Source organism: Botrytis cinerea, chromosome 6 (genome assembly GCF_000143535.2).
Source record: "Botrytis cinerea B05.10 chromosome 6, complete sequence".
Lineage (NCBI taxonomy): Eukaryota > Fungi > Ascomycota > Leotiomycetes > Helotiales > Sclerotiniaceae > Botrytis > Botrytis cinerea.
This window is the reverse complement of record NC_037315.1, coordinates 2,303,123-2,322,347: the sequence shown is the minus strand read 5'-3', so window position 1 is coordinate 2,322,347 and position 19,225 is coordinate 2,303,123. Positions and strand designations below refer to the sequence as shown.

Sequence of the window (19,225 nt, the reverse complement as noted above, 5' to 3'; positions counted from 1 at the left end):
GGATTTTCGTTCCTACTTGAACTGACGTGCAGGGTCTTACATGGAAGACTCCCAGCAGCAAACCTTAATTCTCAGGTGTACATCTTGTCCCAAAATAGCTAAATCAGGAAATTTCCGGTAATCCGTTAAAGGGGCTTAGCGCATGCATGCCAACCCGGTCACTTGCCAGGGAGGGGACTGGGCTGCGTACGGAGTGGCGCGAGAGGATACGTAGGTACGAGAGAGGTACATGCCGGCCGGGCACACACTGGGGGAACGAGGAGGAGGAGGTTGACGTAAAAAGACGAGGCGGGAGGCGGGAGTCAGGTGGTGATCATGTGACCATTGCGCCCATTCGATTCCTTATCTCTTGAGACTGTCGGTCCTGGGATACTTGGGGACTTTGAATCTCGTTCACTTGTCGCCGGCATCGCCCTTTTCATTTTGACTCTTGCTGCTGTGCAACCATGCCTTATACAGAACAAGATCCTCTGTTACCACCAGAGAGATCGTCCCCAGAAATTAAAGATTCAAAGGAAACTCAAAATGGCTGCGATGAGCCAACGAATGGCCGGGGGAAGAGGCCTTTCAGCGATCTCATGGCAGCGGTGCTGGGACTGTGCTCTCTGCTTATACTTACTATGCTAATCATACCGGATGGTTTTGTTGACGATGTCTTCAATCATCATTGGCCTTTTGGAAATCAAGAACCAAAGACAGTGGAAGAGAGGGTGGATAGGATCTTGTCTGAAACACCACTAATAGGTATGGTCATCTCGGAATCTCGGATAGCATACATATCACAACTCTTCGTCAAAGTCACTAACAAACGATAGATGGACACAATGATCTCGCAATCCTCATAAGATCTGCTTATGAAAATCGCATCTATGATGACAAGTTCACCAATGTCTTTGAGAATGGTGGGATGGCTTATCACGTGGATCTTCCTCGACTGAAAGCGGGAAAGAATGGGGGTGCTTTTTGGAGTGCATTCGCTCCATGTCCCTCAAATTGGAGTGATTTTTCTACTCCAAATTATGACTCTTGTTAGTGATTTTTCGCTGGTGTTTTAATTCCCTTTGCACTCTCTATACTTTTCTCATGTCATCTCGCTCTCTCTATACAATACTGTTCTACAGTCCTGATTGACGTCTTCCGCGCATTGATTTTCTTTCGGAATGAACCCAAACATCTCACTAACTTCCTGACATAGCTGTTGACTTCACTTTGACGCAGCTTGACCTTCTCGCTCGTCTCCAAGCCGCCTACCCCTCTCATTTTGCGCTTCCGGGAGACAGTAGCACTGCCTTGGCCGCTTTCCAAAACGGTCAACTCATATCACCATATATCATTGAAGGTCTGCACCAAATTGGAAACTCTCTATCTAATCTCCGCGAATACTACACCCTTGGAGTTCGCTATGCAACCTTGACACACAATTGTCACAATCGCTACGCGGATGCAGCACTGGTTGAGCTCCCAGAGGGCGGCATCGAAAAGTCTAAACCTCACTGGGGAGGTGTCTCTCCCGCTGGTCGTCAGCTTATTCGTGAGATGAACAGATTAGGGATGATTGTCGATCTATCACATACAAGTCAAGACACAATGCGTGCTGTGCTCGGCTGGGAAACCGACTGGCCGGGTAGTCTCGCCCCAGTAATCTTCAGTCATTCATCTGCCTACGCAGTGTGTCCTCATCCACGCAATGTACCCGACGATATCCTACAACTCGTCAAGAAAACCAATTCTCTCGTCATGGTTAATTTTTCACCAGACTTCGTATCATGCGTTGCAAACTCATCCAACACAAACGGTCTTCCGGATTTTTATCCAAACAACTCAACCTTGGAACATGTAGCCAGACATGTCATGCATATCGGTGATCTCATCGGCTACGATCACGTAGGTTTCGGTAGTGATTTCGACGGTATCCCAGATACGCCAAAGGGACTAGACGACGTAAGCAAGTTTCCAGACTTAGTAGCCGAGCTCCTCAAGCAGGGAGTTGGCGACGGAGATGCTGCGAAGGTCGTAGGCGGTAACATTTTAAGAGTTTGGAAAGATGTCGATGAAGTTTCTGCACAGTTGAAGGCAAACGGAGAGAAGCCTCTAGAGGATGATCTTTCTTGATTTGTGATTTAGATGTGTCTTCGTGTACATACATGGCCTTTTCTTGTTATTTCATTTAACTATTCTATATATATATACATGTGTGTTTTGTTTCCAGACGCTTAATGTGGTATGTCACTTGCGTAAGAGGTGTCGCATTGTTTTTAGAAAAAACATAGCTCCAATATCCAAATGTAATCTACAACACATACTTATTCTATGGAAGTGATTCTTAAATCCAGAGAATTTACATGCACGTCCTTCGGAAGATACCAAATATTACTATCACAGACTAAAGCTCCAATTGATTACTCTCATATTCCTTAGTGTGATAGTTTGATGCATGCATGATGCGGAGCTCAATTCAATTCTATAGCAGTAATATGAATGCAAATTCTCATGAATATGCAGAAGAGGGAAGGAAGTTCAGATTTCAGGATGCGGCATCGATTCTTGGATTCCTGGGGAAATTCTATGAAAATAGTGCTACATTATACTTGAAATTTTGGGGGCGGAGGGGGAAAAGGGGGGGGGGGGGGGGGGGGGGGTGATATATATCTGCAACGAATAGCATCCCTATAGCTATATATATATATATATATATCGTACTTCAGTAATGGATCGGAATTCTAATCACGTGATATCAGGACTCGTTCGTTGGGTTAATCGATACTTTGTTTGTTGAAGAAAAGAAAGAGGATTTTGGGAAAATTTCAATTGTTTGGGGAATGAATCGTTCGGGAGGAAAATACTCGAGATTTTATTTTTATTTTTAGGAATGTGTGTATGTATGTATTGTATTTCTTCTGATAAAGAATTGCACAAAGATTGGTGAGAAGTGCGTACGAGAGTACACTCGGTTGAACTCCTGGGACGTGAAAGCATACGTACCCGCGGGTGTTTTTCCGTGGAAGATTGTGACGGTGTGGAAATTTGGAGTCTGAATTCTTCATTCTTTTTTTTTTTTCTTAGATTGTTATTCTTTATTCAATGAGCGAGTGTTTTGAGGCTTGATTTGATAAATCTCGGATTGGGCAGAGCGCCAGCGTGGATGGACGTAAAGGGGTGTGTGAGTGGAGAGTCTGGAGGTTTGCACTCATGAGTCGATGTGTCATTATGGACAGGAAAAATTATAAGATTTCGAATTCATGGTAGAGTATTCAGTGATGTAATAGGGACGTATGTATGCATGTATGTATTAAGTATTTCAATTAAGTTTATCATTTTATTGTGAAACTATTGATAAGTAACTTTACTTTTGGTAAATATGTCTATATAGCATCCACACGCTTGAGTTGCAGGAAGCAAAAAATGAGTTGCATTTCGGGGAGCAGGTCGACGATGTAGTTGACACTCTTTTGCTCTCCGATCGGCTTGGTGATGCCGCTACCCCCGCAACGAGGGAATGCATTGTGTTGCTTTAAGATACGTCTATATTCTGGGACATTGCGTGTATCGATTCGCCTGGAGTATGTGGCAAGATGGGAGATTGCGAAGATAGGCTGTGAATTTTGCTGGGCTGAGACGGCGGGTCGATAGAGCCCTGGGATTGAGCAGCGGTCGATTGCTGAAATTGCTGAAATTGCTAGGGTAGATGAGTTGGATGATACTGGGCGGATCGCATCTTCTATATCTTTGACTTTGGTGTCATTTGCTGTTTGTAAGACTACCCGCAGAGTGATATGTTCATTCGCTGCTGAAGTTGATGGAACAGCTGCTTCAACATTCGCCTTTCCCTTTCCCTTATCTTGTGATCATATTCGATGTTGCTGATTATCGATTTGGATGGTAGATTTGATTTATAGATAGGGTTGGATGTGAATGTGTATTTGAATGATGCTTTGTTGGTAGGGATGACGGTGGTGGTAATGGTTGATTGTTGATGGTTTTTAGAAGAAAACATACAAAAGTGCAAGCTATAAAAAAGAAAGAAAAGTTCAATTGAAAGGCGTGCAGCTAAATAGTTTCCTAACTTCATTTTTATTGAAGTGTAATGTAACTGTGAGGTGAGTTGTGAGTGAATTTGTTGGAGGGAAGTCAGGAGTAATAAGCGAAGATTCTCTGTGCCTCTGTCAATCATCAGAAATTATTGGCTGGCATATACAGTCTCTATAAATTCTTCCCTGCCAAATTCACTTCAAGTAAGGATAACCCCTCACTTAGAAGCATTGTCTGTGAGAAGCTCGAAAGTGTCTTGAGGGTTTCACTTGAACTCTTATAATGCAATGAGACTTTGGTGAAATTGTCGAATTTGCGATTCCTCAACCTGAACTTTATCACTTGTAGGACAATAACAAGACTCTTTGATACAGCACATCATCAGACTTTACATTGGCCTCCTAGGATTGATCACTAGCAGTAACGACTTCGCACAGAATTGTCTTTCTCGTCCAAAATGATCACTCTCAAAGCCCTTGAACATTGGGCTGTTGGCGAAAAAGATCACAAAGGAGAAATCATCACAGAGCAACGCATTAACAGTGCCCACAAAGATTTATCTAGAAGGTATCCAAACGATCTTCCCATGATCATTCAAAAGATGGTGATGGGTCTCTGTAGGTTGCACTTCAACGTGGGATCCTGTACTCGACTAACGATCATTTGGTGTAGTCAGGATGGAGCTATTGGACTTTGAGAAGAAGCACCTCTCCATTATATACGCAGCTAGCATGGCAATCAAAAGATGGGAGAATCTGCCAATGTCCTTAAAGAAGCCAAAGGTTTGCCCATCCACTCTCCCTGGCCTTGAAATATACTTGTCATTGAGTTTATCCATCAACAATCATCGTGATCACTTAGCTAATCCAATCTCTATCTACAGAACCAAGTTACACACCTAGATGCCGAACTATGTGAATACAAAGAAATTTGTCTTCACAAAGGAAAGGACGATCTTGCCTTGGCTTTATACAAAAGAAATAGAATTTCAGCAGAATCGTACGCCAATTTTTGCGTAGAATTCTTCGATACCTCCGTGGATAAACCAGCACCGCCCACCAAGCAAGTCATCACATCAAAGCAAGTCATCACACCAAAGCAAGTCATCGCACCAAAACAAGTCATCACACCAAAGCAAGTCATCGCACCAAAGCAAGTCATCGCACCAAAACAAGTCATCGCGCCAAAGCAAAATCCTGTACCAAGAAGCCTCCTTCCATCTCAGCAAGTCCTTCAACATACTCTAACTTCCCCTCCACCTTCATATACATCTAGACTTCACGATTCTCCCCCCGTACTTAAAACTACCAGCATTCCTGTTGCCGATCCTAGCTTCACAGCCGAACTAGAAGCTGCTCCTGTCAAAGCCAAACCTGTTCTCTTACCTCCTCCGACCAATTCTGTTACTAGGATCGTAAGTGTTAATCTCCCCATCCCGCCTCCCCACCCCACACAAAATTCGTCGCCGAGCTCCGGGAATACACACAGTTGTGTCTCAAATCCAAAGGAGACCTGGCTTATGCCCTGTATCTGCGCGGTCGATTCTCCGAAGAAGAGTATACGAGATTTTGTGCCGAGTATCGGGAGGGCGATATTCCGAAATAGATGTCCTGTTTTTTACTTTTATTTTTGGGATGTGGAAATGATGGGATAGTGGATAGTGGATAGTGAGTGGGGTTGCGTGTACGTCTTGGAAGTAGGGTTTATGGAGGAAGCGTGGGCAAGTTTTGAATTTCTGGGCGTTGAAATAGAATGATGTAGTTGAGATTTAAGATTTGAAATATCGAATCAGGTGCGGTCTAGGGTTTGAGGTGGAGCTAGAACTCTGTGAAATGAAGCCTGATGTCCGATCGACAACGAGCGGCTTTTGATTATTGGATCTGTTGGGAAGCTTAAACTAATTTAGAATGCTGGATTCATTTGGGATGTGAAACGTTATTTACAATTCTCAAGCTTTTGCAAAATTCACAACGCTTTGAATATTAATATTCAAACCTTTCATATTTTATTCTACCAATTTTGACCATTAAACACCTCGTTACGAACAAAATTACACCATAATTGTATCTCCAGCACCATCCATGGGTCCATTCTCAATGAATCCAAGACCATCCATTTCCCGCAACGTGTATTCTAAAAGATAGCTCTCGTCAAGCAATTCCTCCATTCTCTTATAATGTCTATCGGTATAAACTTTCAAAGCGTCAATTACCTCCTTCAAACTCTTTTGTCCTTGTGCCCCCTTAATCTTGAGATTCGATAAGCGAGAAGCGGGATAACTCTTGACCAAAACATGTAGGATTCTTTGTGCTACAGACGCGGTTCTAGCGTTGGTGTTCCAGTCACGGACTCTGAGAAGTAGGTTGAAGATTTGAGCATCTGTTAACGAGGCTAAGACGGTATCGACAGCTTTGAGACCTGAGATACTTCCTTCTTCGTGAGCACCAGTAACGACAGTTGTGAATATAGAAAGTAATCGTGCGGGATGATTGAGTGTAAGTGCAAGAATGATAGCTTCTCTGTAGCTGCCAGCATGTATGAAGTTTTGTAATTCCTGCTCTTGCTCCACGAATTGAGTATTGGCCGCTTCCCTAGCAGCTATTGTTGCTGAAGTTGTGTCCTTCCAGAATGTGACAGTAGAATCCCCACTTCCTGATACTATCATGTTTGTTTTAGGGTGGACAGTGAGGGCCCAAACTCTATCTTCGTGGTTATCTAATGTGCATTCTGATTCTCCGTTTGTTGCGCTCCAGACTTTGACAAGTCCATCTCCACCAGCTGTGGCTATTTGGATATGTTTCCTATTTCTATCTTCTGGTGCAGGTAACTTCAACCATGCCACTTTGAGAACAGAGTTGGTATGCCCTTCGAATGTTCTTAAACAGCTGTAGTCAGAAAGGTTCCATATCTTGACAGTTTTATCTCCACTTCCAGTGAGAATTAAACCTTTTCCTGAAGCTGGACCGGACTCTCCTTGAAGAGTTGGGGTATCTTTTGGCGCGAATTTTACAGACCAAACACCACGACGATGACCACGCAATACACCCTGTACTTCTAACTCTTTGGTAGACCAAATTTTGACAGTTTTGTCTTGAGATGCCGATGCAAATAACTCAGAGTTGTGGTTAATATCTAATGCGTTGATATCTTTGTCGTGGGCTTTTTTGGTTAATGAAGCTCTTGGTGCTTTGCCAGTTGCTGTCTGAGCTTGAATATCCCACCGCTTGATAGTTTGGTCTTGAGAACCGGTCAGCAAAAAGCTGGGTGGATGGTCCAAAGGTGACTTATAGGCGGGTGACGATTCTGGTGGCGGAGTATGAGGAAGTGCAATAGCACCAAGAGATTCTGCATGTCCAGTAAAAGTTGTATGACAGGTGTATGAAGCGTTTTCGGCATCGATACGCCAAAGTCTAGCAGTGTTATCTTTAGCACCGGTGGCAATCCAGTGGCCCGACCAGTCAATATCTAAACAGATGATAATATCTTCATGTCCCTTGAGCTGAGCGACATCGGCACCAAAATACGCGGCAGATTTTGTAGAATTGTTTTCGGAACCTTGGTTCAAGGAGACGATACGGACTTCCTCCGAATTGGTAGCTAAAGCAAGAAGGGATTTATCAGGTAAAAGAAATCCTAAATCAATGATCTCGTCATGAGTTCCAGAGATTCGTTGGATTTGGGGCAGAGCCGGAATGGTGATAGTGGAATCCGCGTTTTCCATGGGTGCTTTTGAGTGAAGGATTAAGGTATGATCTGCTTGAATTGACAGAATGAAAGGAAGTTCATGGTATGAAAGCGCATCTACAATAGCATCTGCCTCTGCACCACTCTTTTGTGGTTTTGTGACTTCCCTACCATTTTCCGTTTGCCAAACTCTAATGGTTCCATTTGATCCTCCAGTATATGTGAACTTTCCGGCCTCGATAAATCCTGCAGTTTCTACTTCCTCAAGCACGGGTATGACTTTTCTGATCTTCCACGTCTTCGCATCCCACCACATTATTGTCTTATCTCGACTTCCGGTAAGAAGCGCATTCTCTTCTGGTGAATAATCTAAAGCTCGAACATCCGATACGTGTGAATCTAAAACCGAGGCACAATTCCTCTTGTAAAGATCCCAAATACGAACTTTACCATCTTGACTACCAGATGCAAGACGGAACCCTCTCGCTGCTTCGTTCTCATTGCTGTCATCATCTGCTTGACTCTTTCGGCTCCCGTTCTTTCGGTTTCTTGCTGAAATGCCTAATTCCTCATCCCTACCGCTCGCAACCAATTCGAAGAAGTGTAAGGCGGACACAAGTACATTGGGGCCTCGAAATGTATGTGTGACGTAACCTCCGGCGATATCCCAAACTTTTACTACTCCATCTGCAGCCCCAGTTGCTAGCAGAGTACTCGTCTGGTCTACAGCTAAGACTACCACTGGCGTAGAATGCGGTTTAAGTGTTCGAAGAAGTTCGTAGTTGAGGGAAAGATCAGAAGTAATTGAAGGACGTAGGGAGTAGATTCGCATAGATAGTGATCTCGAACATATGATGAGATGGGAAGCAGACGGCGTGAGACTTAATGTAGAGATGACCTCTCCATCTCCTTCTATCCTGGCCAATTCCCTCCCTGTATTCAAATCTGTCAATAGTGCATCTTCCCCGAGTGTTGTAGCAAGTATGCGACCCGTTTGGTCAAGTGCAACACTTCCTCCAGTGTAAATTGGCTGTATAGTATGCGCAGGTTCGAATGTCGTTTGGTAGGGAGCCTTGGTTGCCATGATGCGCCACAAGCTTGGTATCTCAATGCGTGGCTTTATTATAGTATCTGGCTTCCTTACAGTGTGCGATCTTGTTATATTTCCTGACTTTATTATAATGCCGGGCGCTCCTAGAACCAATTGGAGCTGGAAATGTTGATAACCAAAATATTTTTATTTTCACTTGAATCAAAAATATTTTGATGCTGACAGGGGTCAACGATAAGCTTAATCTTAGCGCTCGATGTCACGTGCAGACGTGCATTCCTTCTTGTTTGCGATCACAAACCTTTCTTTGAAGAGAAGAGTGAAATACTTGAATAATTTCATCAAACTCGTCAGAACATGACTGCATGATACAGAAGTCGTCATTTGTAACCCTCACAGTAGGTGTACTATGCGTTGGTGCAACTTCTAAAGCATCTACAATCAGCAACCATGGGCAGGCTAGAATCTTTGACTGCTTGGGCATTGGTACGTTGATGCCTTTCCCTTTTCAGTCGCAGACGGCCAAATCTTTCCTATATATCAAATTCGTTGTGGCTGTTGGAAGGCGTTAAATTTCCAAAATGCTTGACGCCAAAACGATACCCCCACAAAGCTTCATACTCACAGATTCTAGGGCCGAACACCATATGAAGACCAAGTAATCTGGCCAACTCCACCAGATGTTCCGGAGAATGCTGGCTATACACAGATATATGATGAACATGGACATCCAAGAAATCCAGAAACTAAACGGAGAGAGCGAGAAAACATTCGTGCAGCTAATGAAGTGATGCAAGTCACAGGTATTGTTGAAGATTTGACTGCTGTGAGGGAAGCTGCAATATTACACAACACGAAGAAAATTGAAGAGACAATCAAAGGTCTAAGGATATTGGAAGCTGGCCGTGCTACACTACATGCTGGTGTCTGGGGTGCTATTGGGTTCAGGCGAAGAGTTCTGGTGCGTCGATTTATCAACTGAATACAGTGTCATGCTTACACGTTGAAGCTCTACAGGTCATATTCTGATATTGGAATCCTAGCGTTGATTCAGCACGAGAGAACCAGGAGATCTGTCACAAATCTATTCTTTTCCGGGCTTCCCACTGTTATAGCATATCATGTATCAGACTGGGTAGGCTGCTTCTTGGAAGTTCTTCTGGATCAGATGTTTGGTGAAGATGAGCGAAGACTTACCTCTCGAGAAGTATGGACCAAGTACATTGCCGGGGAATTGTAAGTATATGTACAGACACTGAACTCCTGACGTAACTGATGGGTTGCAGTCTCAATTTAGGCTTTCGTTATATCACATTACACTTACGAATGTTTGCTATGTTGCATCAGTTTGGATTGGTCGAGTATAACCAATTCTTACCTCCATTGATGTCATTGATTCCATTCTCGAAAGCATCACTACTCCAAGCACCACCTCCACCTTCAAAAAACATCAGTTCAATTCTTTCATGGACACTAGCTTTGCTTCGCTCCACAGCCCCAATTGTAGTAGTTCTATTTCACGGAAAGTTCAAATATATTGTTTCACGACTATTGTATCGACCTATATTCAAATCTCTACCTCGGCCAAAAGGAGACAGTATGTTTGCTGGATTTGGAGTCGAAGCACCAATATTGGAATTTGATACCCCAGACGATCCCGAAGAAAATCGCCCAGTTCGAGGCGGAGAGGAAGATACGTTACGAGCTCTTGAAGGCTTGCCGGCGCTGGATAGAACAGCACCTCGACCTCGGCGCCACACTAATGCCTCAGTGAGTGTTGATCCTGGTGAGGATGAAGATCCGCGACCAACACTAATCAGCTTTGACGTTGATTCTACATCCACAGCAGCCGAGCCAACTGTTGGTCATGGAGCATGGTCGGCTGAGCTTCGAAGTACAAATGTTCCAGGAGAACCAAAAGTTGTCAAATACCGCAAAACCGGACTTACCATGCTTCCAACTATACTTGCTGCAGAAGGATTTAGAGAACTAGCCGCTTCCATTTTTATAACGCCACTTGAGGCCATAATGTTGCGATTTGTCGCTAGAGCATACGGAAATAAAGTTGGCTTCGGTTTGGACAACTTCTACGAAATAGGTTTCCAGATGCCTAGCTTGAAGCATTTGATCTCTTCGTGGGCTTTCCAATTCATCGCAACAGGAATTGTGTGGGCTGGATTCACGTTTGTTATTGAGTACGTCGCAGATGTGAAAAAATCAGAGCAACAAAGACCACTTCCCATAGGACCAGACTCTGACTGAGATAATCTACTTGTTTTTTATATCAACATTGGGAACTTTCATATAGCTGTCGTTATTTGAACTGTGTAATCGGACCGAGAGCATCCCCGCGAACATTTGACTGTCGGTTCCACAACTTAAAAGTTCTGGAGGTTGGGGAATGGAGACTGGAGTATTGGGGCAGCTGCATTGTTTCACTCCTATGGGCTAGGTTGTCGCATGGAAGACAAACTTTCGTTCTTGAAGACAGGATATCAGGGGTGATCCAGCATGTGGAGTTGCGAAATCAAGATCTCCTGACTCGAATACGATTGACGCCTTGACAGATGCAAGAAGATAAGTCGGGACGCTCAGGGAACGTTGATTTGAGCGTGGTTCGTGTTTTATGGATCCAAAGATGTTAGATTCGGCGTCTTTGTGGGTAGAAGGAATTTTCCAATTTGGCTTGATGCTAGGATAGATTAGCTTCCTCTGGCCATTAGGAATTCGGACGTGACGAGGCAATACCTGCAACAGCCAGCAGAGTTCATTCTAGGTATGCATAGCATAATGAAATTGACTTTTGGAAGACACCAAGAACAATTGGTTGATCTGAGTTTGTAGAACTAATTTTTATTTTCCGGAAAGACGCTTCTGAATCGGACGTGAAAGCTTGAGTAAGCCATCCGAAAGGCTTTTAACGGTTTGTCTAGTGTTGAGTTAAGACTTTGGACATGTTCTTGACTCGTTATAAGCAAACCAACAAGACCATACCAAGTGCGGGACAAGGAAGCTTGGGTTCAATAAGCTTCCACTGAAAAAAGTGGTTACTCTAAGCCGAAACCCACCCGCTGGGATCTTGTGGTTATGCAAAAACGACGACCGCTATGGGATTCTTGATTGTTCCAACATGACTCTTGTGTCTGCTCATTTCTGTGATGTACGACTGATTGTACTAGACAGTTCCATCGCCACTTAGCTGTTTAACAAGTCTACCAGAGCAACAAGAATCCCGAATGCTTCAACAGAACAGTCATTGCATGGGTGTCAGTCTTTATAAAAACTTTTCTCGTCTCATCGGGAGAAGATTTTCGACAGCAGAGCGACTTGGAAAAAGTCCGTGCAATAATCATCAATCATCTTCGGCGTTTTTGTGGATGTTGTACCAGGATATCTTGCATTCGATTAATGAATCCATCTTCAATTTAGTGCGAGTATTTGAGCGACTAACGAATCATATTACGAACGATTCACAAGGGATGAAGACTTATGCGATATGTTTTGACTAACTTGGTACTCTCTCGTCATTTTTTCCAATCAAAAAAACGGGAAAAAACGAACTACCGGTGAACCGCCAGACGCCGGCCGAGGGATCCCTCCACGCATGCGTGGCATGGCTGCATAACTAAAGCCCGACGTCAAACTTAGTTACTCTTTTTCTTTCATCAACCGCGTGAATCCTTTTGTTCAATCAAAATTGTTCAAGCACAAGTCGTGCAACAAAGTATTGCCGAAATTCTACCAACCCACCAGATTGAGAATCTCCACTCTCCGCCTCTCCAGACCCCAACAGACTCCATGGGAGGGGAAGTCATGCAATTTTCTTGTGGAGAACCGAGGGGAGTCTGCAAGATCTAGCGTGAACCGGAGACCCCAGGGGCAAAATTTTATTCGGAAATCTTAAGAATCTAGTCCTGTGATCCAAGTGGTTCATTCGGTCTGGCGCCTGTTTTGGTAATTGGTTCCAAACTTTCAAGCTTTCACTACCAAAAGATTGCGGAAAGAACCCAACGTCAACATGAAGTCCTTCTACCACCTTTCCTTAATAGGTAAAAGTAACAGGCAAGCTCTCATCTGACAAGTTGGAAACCTTAATCCTTGAAGGGAATGTTGTTCGGCTACAACTTTGTGATAGAATGGCTATTCAGATGCCCCAGGTTTTCAAATCATATATCTTCGCTCATTCCCCTCATTCATTCTGCATGCCCCCGTTTTCTATACCTCTCTAATTTTCTTTTCGCGCCTTTATATTTTGTGAAGAAAATCTTCACTTTTATACTGAGTGGACAGTTCCCTCACAACTCCTTTTCTTCCTCTACTGAATAGTTTTTAAACACATCGTAATATAATTCACAATCATGTCAGATTTCCCCACGAAGGAGGTCGTCAACCATGAAGACGTCAGCTCTTCTCATTATGACACGCAAGCCAAGATGAGCGAAGAAGATGTATCAGATGTCGGCAACGAGAAGGGTGCAGCTCAAGCTCGCCCAAGTCATATCGGTCGAAAGGTCTCAGAGTGGGAGGCTCTTCAAATCGCTGCTGCAGGTGACATGGAAACTATTGATAACGAAGTACAAGATTTGGAGGCAGAGGTTACATCTCGAGGCAAATCTCGTTCCGACATATTCCAGTTGAGTTTCAAGGACCCTAGACATTACACTTGGTATGTACTTTCTTGTGCAAATAATTTCAGAAGAAATGTCTAATTGATGTTGTGCAGGTTACTGGTCGCTTTTGCCTCCATGGGAGGTCTTCTTTCCGGTATCGATCAATCTTTGATCTCCGGCGCAAATCTATACATGCCAAGCTCGCTTGGTCTCAACACAAAACAAGTTAGTTTGGTCAGTTCTGGTGTACCATTGGGTGCCGTCGGTGGTGCTTTGATGCTCGGACCATTGAACGAAGCCGTCGGAAGAAAACAAGCTATCGTGTGGTCTCTATTTCTCTACACTGTCGGAGCAGCACTCGAAGCCGGTGCCGTGAACTTTGGCATGATGATGGCTGGACGTGTCATCCTCGGTCTCGGTGTCGGTCTCGAAGGTGGAACTGTCCCTGTCTACGTCGCAGAATCTGTTGCACCCAAATATCGTGGAAACTTGGTCTCGCTTTACCAGTTCATGATTGCGCTTGGAGAAGTCCTCGGTTATGTCGTCGCTGCTATTTTCGTCGGTGTTAAATCTGGTGGTTGGAGATACATGTTGGGATCTTCCCTCGTCTTTTCCACAATCATGCTTGTCGGTATTCTCTTCATGCCAGAATCCCCCCGTTTCCTTATGCACAAAGGACGCACTGCCGATGCTTGGGGTGTCTGGAAACGTATTCGTGGTACAGATGAAGCTGCTCGTAAGGAATTTTTCGTCATGAAACATTCCGTCGATTCTGAGCGTGAAATGGAAGGTGCTCGCAAGAGATTCGCGTGGCTCGACTTCATCACTGTTCCTCGTGCTCGTCGTGCGATTGTTTATGCAAACGTCATGATTTTCTTGGGACAATTCACTGGTATCAACGCTATTCAATACTACATGGCCACGCTTATGCAACAAGTTGGTTTCAATGATAAGGAAGCTGTCTTCATGTCGCTTGTAGGAGGTGGAGCTCTTCTCATCGGTACCATTCCTGCCATTCTCTACATGGAGAAATTCGGTCGTCGTTTCTGGGCCATTGCTATGCTTCCCGGGTTCTTCATCGGTCTTGTCATCATCGGTTGTTCATACCTTATTCCTTTGACCAACAAAGCGGGTTCCCAAGGTACATATATTACCGGTCTTATTCTCTACGAAGGTTTCTTCGGTTCCTACGCTTGTCTTACTTGGGTTATTCCTTCCGAGGTCTACCCTACTTATCTCCGTTCTTACGGTATGGAAACTTCGGATACCATGCTCTTCCTCTGCTCTTTCCTTGTTACATATTTCTTTGCTGAGATGCAAAAAGCTATGTCGAATATTGGTTTGACATTGGGTTTCTATGGTGGTATCGCAGTGGTCGGTTGGTTCTACCAGGTGCTTTTCATGCCTGAGACCAAGAACAAGACGCTTGAGGAGATTGATGTTATTTTCAGTCAACCTACTGGTCAATTGGTCAAGGAGAACTTGAGAAGTTCAATGGTGACTGCTAGTGATTTTATTCATGGACGATGGGGTAAAGTCTTCTCTCCAGTTTCTGAGAGTGATATCTTCAGAAAGGAGAATGGACATAAGTCTGATGAGGGTGGAATGGGAGATGCCAAGCATGAGGAGTTGATGCAACCTGAGTCTATGTAGATGATGGATGGTATGGTCGTTACAAACAATGACGAACTTACTATAGGAGATGGATTAATGCCTTATGGAACGATTTGAAGGGAGGCAATATTTTGGATCATGATTTAATGGCATGAAATGCGATGATTATATAAAAAGTTGGATGGATATGAAGGGAAAGGTTATATTCGGACGAGTAATGATTGATATGTAATAAAAATGATATCCCTTGATTTTAATACAAGTAATGCATGATACCTTTTTAAGATCATTTTCCAAGTTTCTTTTTGTGTTTGTATTCGATGACCAAAGTGAAGTCAGATAAATAACTGTATAATGTTTAGATTAAGGTCGAACAATGAAAGTTTTAGTTCTGTTAAAGCTATACGAATGTTGCTCAGTTTGTCATTTATTATCGATTATATAAATCAAGTGTTTCTTTCATTCACTTTTAGCTTCTCAATCTTTTGAATCTTTTGAATCTTTTGAACCTTCTTATAAATCATACATATACTGTCATTTGATCTACAAATCCCTAAGTCAAATAGAATCGACACATATAACCTTTCACTCAACTAATCCTCTCAATCCTCTAGCAATTAACTCTTTTTTCGAGTAGAAATCGCCAAATTTAAAAGGTTCCCGAAATCATTTTCTTACTCATATATAGATCATCTGATGTATTGTCAAGTGTATACTTTCTAGATGATAACTTTCTCACATCAAGCCTCAAATTACATGAATCCAGCTCAGTACAGTTGGTCAACCATCATCATGAATAGTATAGCCTTCGAAAACAGAATATTATCAGATGAATACGTATTTATAATTATTTTTCCAACTCAAGATTAATAGCAAAGAGTTACGGTCCAATTCCCCCCTGCCACATTCTCCACCACGTACCTCCCACTCGTCGCATTACCCGCGGCAATTTGCCGGGTCATAGCGACTTCTTCCCCATCTCTGTTCTGCAGATTTATTGTTGCCGTCTGGTTAGTATACGGCACGCTTATCGAACCCACTGTTCCCTTGGGAGTGGTAATCTCGATGCTCTCCAATCTTCCCGAACTTCCTGCCACCTTAACCGCAAAGTTGCCGAGATCCGTCTCGAATCCCGCTTCTATATCTGTCAAACCTCCCAAGTTGGGTGCCACACTCCAAGATTTGCCCGCTGCCTCTGTAACTCTCAACCCTGCTCCATGAAATGTCAGAGCAGAAGTTGGTCCCGTACTCCAGCCATGCGCATGAGATACTCGCGGATCATTCGAATACGGCGCATAGTGTAGAGTACCATCCGAAGAATATCCTTCTATAAACGTACTATTCGTCATGCGTGGATCGTCCAGCATGAAATCTCCCCACATGAATTTAATCATTTCGACAGCGCGATCAGCTCTTCCAGCCATGTAGTGCGCTTGGATTTCGAAACCACTAACGAAGGGGGATACTACATCACCGCCGCCCTCGGGAGCGGGAGCTCCGTATTTGCCCCAGCGTGCGGCTAGAGAATCGGAGACTTCAAGAGCTCGGGCGGGAGTCGATACAAGGCCGGAGAAGATAGCCCATGAGTTTCCGTCTTGTGGATAGAGTGTTGTTAATGGAAGGGTATCGTTGTCTCTGAAGAGATTTGTTGTGTTGTCCCAGAGCGCGGCGTTTGCGGCTGATTTGATACCAGCGGCGTATTCTGGCCATTTCGAAGTGGCAGGTGAAGAGTCATTAAGTACTTTTGCGAGTTTGGTACCCAGATTTAGAGTATAGTAAAGGATGGAGTTTGCCTCGATGTTATGGCCACCCATACCAACTCGTAACCAATCAGGGTTATTTGCAGGAAGATTGGCCATTTTTGTCTCATCGATAAGGCTTAAGGAGAAATTCATTCCTAATGTGAATTGTCCCCAACGTTCCTTCAAATACTCTTCGTCGCCGGTAAACAGATAGTAATCGTGAATGTCGATCAATGAATGAAGGTGATAAGTAAAACTCCAGGTTGGGATGACTTCATTAAATGGGATTCCAGCATATGGCAGTGCACCTGAAGAGTTTTGAAGTACTAACAATGAGTCGAGAGAATTCTTGATGGTTGGCATGTCGTTAGTTGAAACGAAGACTGAGGGACCGGAAATTGCTATGTCTCCTGGCCATACGAGACGGTCTCTCTTAGCGCCATCAGTAAGAACACTGGTACCATCTGATAGTTACTTGTCAGTATCATTTTCGTAACACAGGAAGGAGAACATACTAGCAATGGTGTAATTGTTCCACCATGTTACAGGTTCTGTGATCGTACTGTTTGAAGTGATCTCGCCTAAATGTACTAGAGAGTCTCCGGTTGTAGGATCAATAGTACACATATCATTAGTATAAGCCCCAGCGTACCATACTCGATTAACCAGCTCGTCATTGCTGTGAAAGTAACCTGTATAGGCCCTGAGTTCGTTTTCTGCTCGGTGAGGTAAAGCAGTGTATTGTATAGTTAGATTTGAAACCTCCACGGACCCGGTGGTATTGTGGTAGACATTTAGATATCTAAATCCACCTCGTTGTTGTTTCTTTTCCGCTTGATAAAAGCCGCCACTCGTGACTGGATACCACAAAGCTTCATCGATTCCTCCATCGGCTGTGGCATCGCACCCTTTATCACTGATCCACAGTGAGCTTTCGGTAAAACTGATTCCAATGAATTGATCACCATCTCCGTCGATCGTACCAACATTGAAAGAGACTATACCAGCAATATTCTTTTCAAAGTCGTAGGTGATGGCCGAAGAGGGACCGAATGTTGCTGGATCCGAAGACCCCGTACCGGTCAATGCTTCTGCATTGGTAACTGAGCCATTGATGTTGTATACTGATACAGGTACTAGTGTTCGCGAATTTGGCGTAAGGATGTATTCCTCATACGGTATGGCTTTAGTTGACACTACACATAAGCCAAGGAGACTGAAAGAAAAATATGAGAAAACCATTGTGGGTATTTTCGACATAAAACTAAACGGAGTTGTGCAAAGAATCCATGAGAAGTTTGACCAAGATTGAAGACCAAAAGCTTCCTGCGTAGAGGCAATTAGCATTTGCACTGCTTCCTTCATCGTGGCTTTATACGTATTTTCACATTGGCCAAAAAGAATGTCGTAATCATCTCGTTTTCATCTACTTTTCAATTCTCGCAGAACTCGGTATAGCAATGGACGAAAGCATGATTTAGTTCATCTTATTGAATGGAGATCCCCTTTCGTTCTTTCACCACCAAGACAACTCTGTGGGGCGACACAGCTTTTTTTCTTCGTCCATATGAATGATGGATACCATTACAAAGCCTCGTGGAGAAGCTCGTATAGAGGCTCATATAGCCCGCTTAACCCGTTTAGTTCGTTTAGCTCCCTTGACAAGCATCTTCCCCACCCGAAGTGACATTCAAAATGCGGGGAAATCGATGGGGCCGGCATATACTTCAAAATGTATGGCAAACAGGCCATAGGACTACGAGTAATGGATTCCCGTAAGACGGTAAAGGGGATAGATACCATGTGCTCGGTGTTAGGACTGTACTCGGGACTGTAATGAACGAACACTAGACAAAATCAAGAATTAGCACATCTAGGAGTAGAATGATGATATAATGATGTTTGAGTTGTCGAGACTGGAGGCGATCTTTCGGAAAATGCCGATCAATTTTTGAAACAGATCTCCATAATATATTGGTTTTTTTTTCTTCGAAATCTTTGAGGATTGAATTGTAATTGAATTCGGGGATGATTAATAATTTTGATTTGATTTTGGTCAGGTGAATTTGCTATGTCGGCCCGGCATACATTATGACGAGACCGACTAGATTGACGTATGCTAATTTGATTGTCCAAGAATTATTTGTGGAATGGCATGGCGGACGGCAAACTAGTCTGGAGTTTAGCACCATCTGACTGGTTAGCTTGAAATTAGAACGGCCCGAGCATCTTCTTGTTTTCAATATCAGATTCATGCATTGAAATGTGTGATAACGTATCTACTACGAGGAGAACTTTCGATTGTCTGGTTTGATTGGAAAGCAGAATTCTATTAGACCTAGGAAATCTAGATAATATATTACTATCCCTTCCCCGACTTTGATGCTTTCAATTGCCTGGTTTGGTTATAAAGCAGATAAATCGTACTGCATCTACGGAGTGATATTATTATTTGTCACTAGTCATCATTCCATTCAACTTCACATCATCTCTCC

At 43.5% G+C, this 19,225-nt stretch overlaps 6 protein-coding genes across 6 annotated transcripts; 4 read left to right on the top strand and 2 right to left on the bottom strand.

Annotated features, from left to right (window-relative positions):
* Nucleotides 1-42: 42 nt before the first annotated feature.
* Nucleotides 43-2,381, top strand: BCIN_06g06630 (hypothetical protein). The gene is made up of 3 exons (XM_001555140.2): nt 43-744; nt 816-1,028; nt 1,196-2,381. Exons 1-3 carry the CDS (start codon nt 447-449, stop codon nt 2,110-2,112), a joined length of 1,428 nt encoding a protein of 475 aa, XP_001555190.1. The 5' UTR covers nt 43-446; the 3' UTR covers nt 2,113-2,381.
* Nucleotides 2,382-4,256: 1,875 nt separating this feature from the next.
* On the top strand, nt 4,257-5,779 carry BCIN_06g06620 (hypothetical protein). The gene is made up of 3 exons (XM_024693686.1): nt 4,257-4,646; nt 4,702-4,811; nt 4,913-5,779. The coding sequence occupies exons 1-3, from the start codon at nt 4,487-4,489 to the stop codon at nt 5,681-5,683; spliced, it is 1,041 nt and encodes a 346-aa protein (XP_024549472.1). The 5' UTR covers nt 4,257-4,486; the 3' UTR covers nt 5,684-5,779.
* A 3-nt stretch (nt 5,780-5,782) lies between these two features.
* Bcutp13 lies at nt 5,783-8,958 on the bottom strand. Its single transcript, XM_001555144.2, has one exon. The coding sequence runs from the start codon at nt 8,795-8,797 to the stop codon at nt 6,080-6,082; it is 2,718 nt and encodes a 905-aa protein (XP_001555194.1). The 5' UTR covers nt 8,798-8,958; the 3' UTR covers nt 5,783-6,079.
* A 115-nt stretch (nt 8,959-9,073) lies between these two features.
* BCIN_06g06600 (hypothetical protein) lies at nt 9,074-11,330 on the top strand. The gene is made up of 4 exons (XM_001555145.2): nt 9,074-9,250; nt 9,399-9,725; nt 9,774-10,000; nt 10,051-11,330. The coding sequence occupies exons 1-4, from the start codon at nt 9,215-9,217 to the stop codon at nt 11,024-11,026; spliced, it is 1,566 nt and encodes a 521-aa protein (XP_001555195.1). The 5' UTR covers nt 9,074-9,214; the 3' UTR covers nt 11,027-11,330.
* A 1,550-nt stretch (nt 11,331-12,880) lies between these two features.
* Nucleotides 12,881-15,277, top strand: BcFrt1. Its single transcript, XM_001555147.2, has 2 exons — nt 12,881-13,430; nt 13,488-15,277. Exons 1-2 carry the CDS (start codon nt 13,123-13,125, stop codon nt 15,025-15,027), a joined length of 1,848 nt encoding a protein of 615 aa, XP_001555197.1. The 5' UTR covers nt 12,881-13,122; the 3' UTR covers nt 15,028-15,277.
* Nucleotides 15,278-15,515: 238 nt separating this feature from the next.
* BCIN_06g06580 (hypothetical protein) lies at nt 15,516-18,075 on the bottom strand. Its single transcript, XM_024693685.1, has 2 exons — nt 17,246-18,075; nt 15,516-17,194 (listed from the first exon to the last, which is right to left on the bottom strand). The coding sequence occupies exons 1-2, from the start codon at nt 17,970-17,972 to the stop codon at nt 15,855-15,857; spliced, it is 2,067 nt and encodes a 688-aa protein (XP_024549471.1). The 5' UTR covers nt 17,973-18,075; the 3' UTR covers nt 15,516-15,854.
* Nucleotides 18,076-19,225: the final 1,150 nt, after the last annotated feature.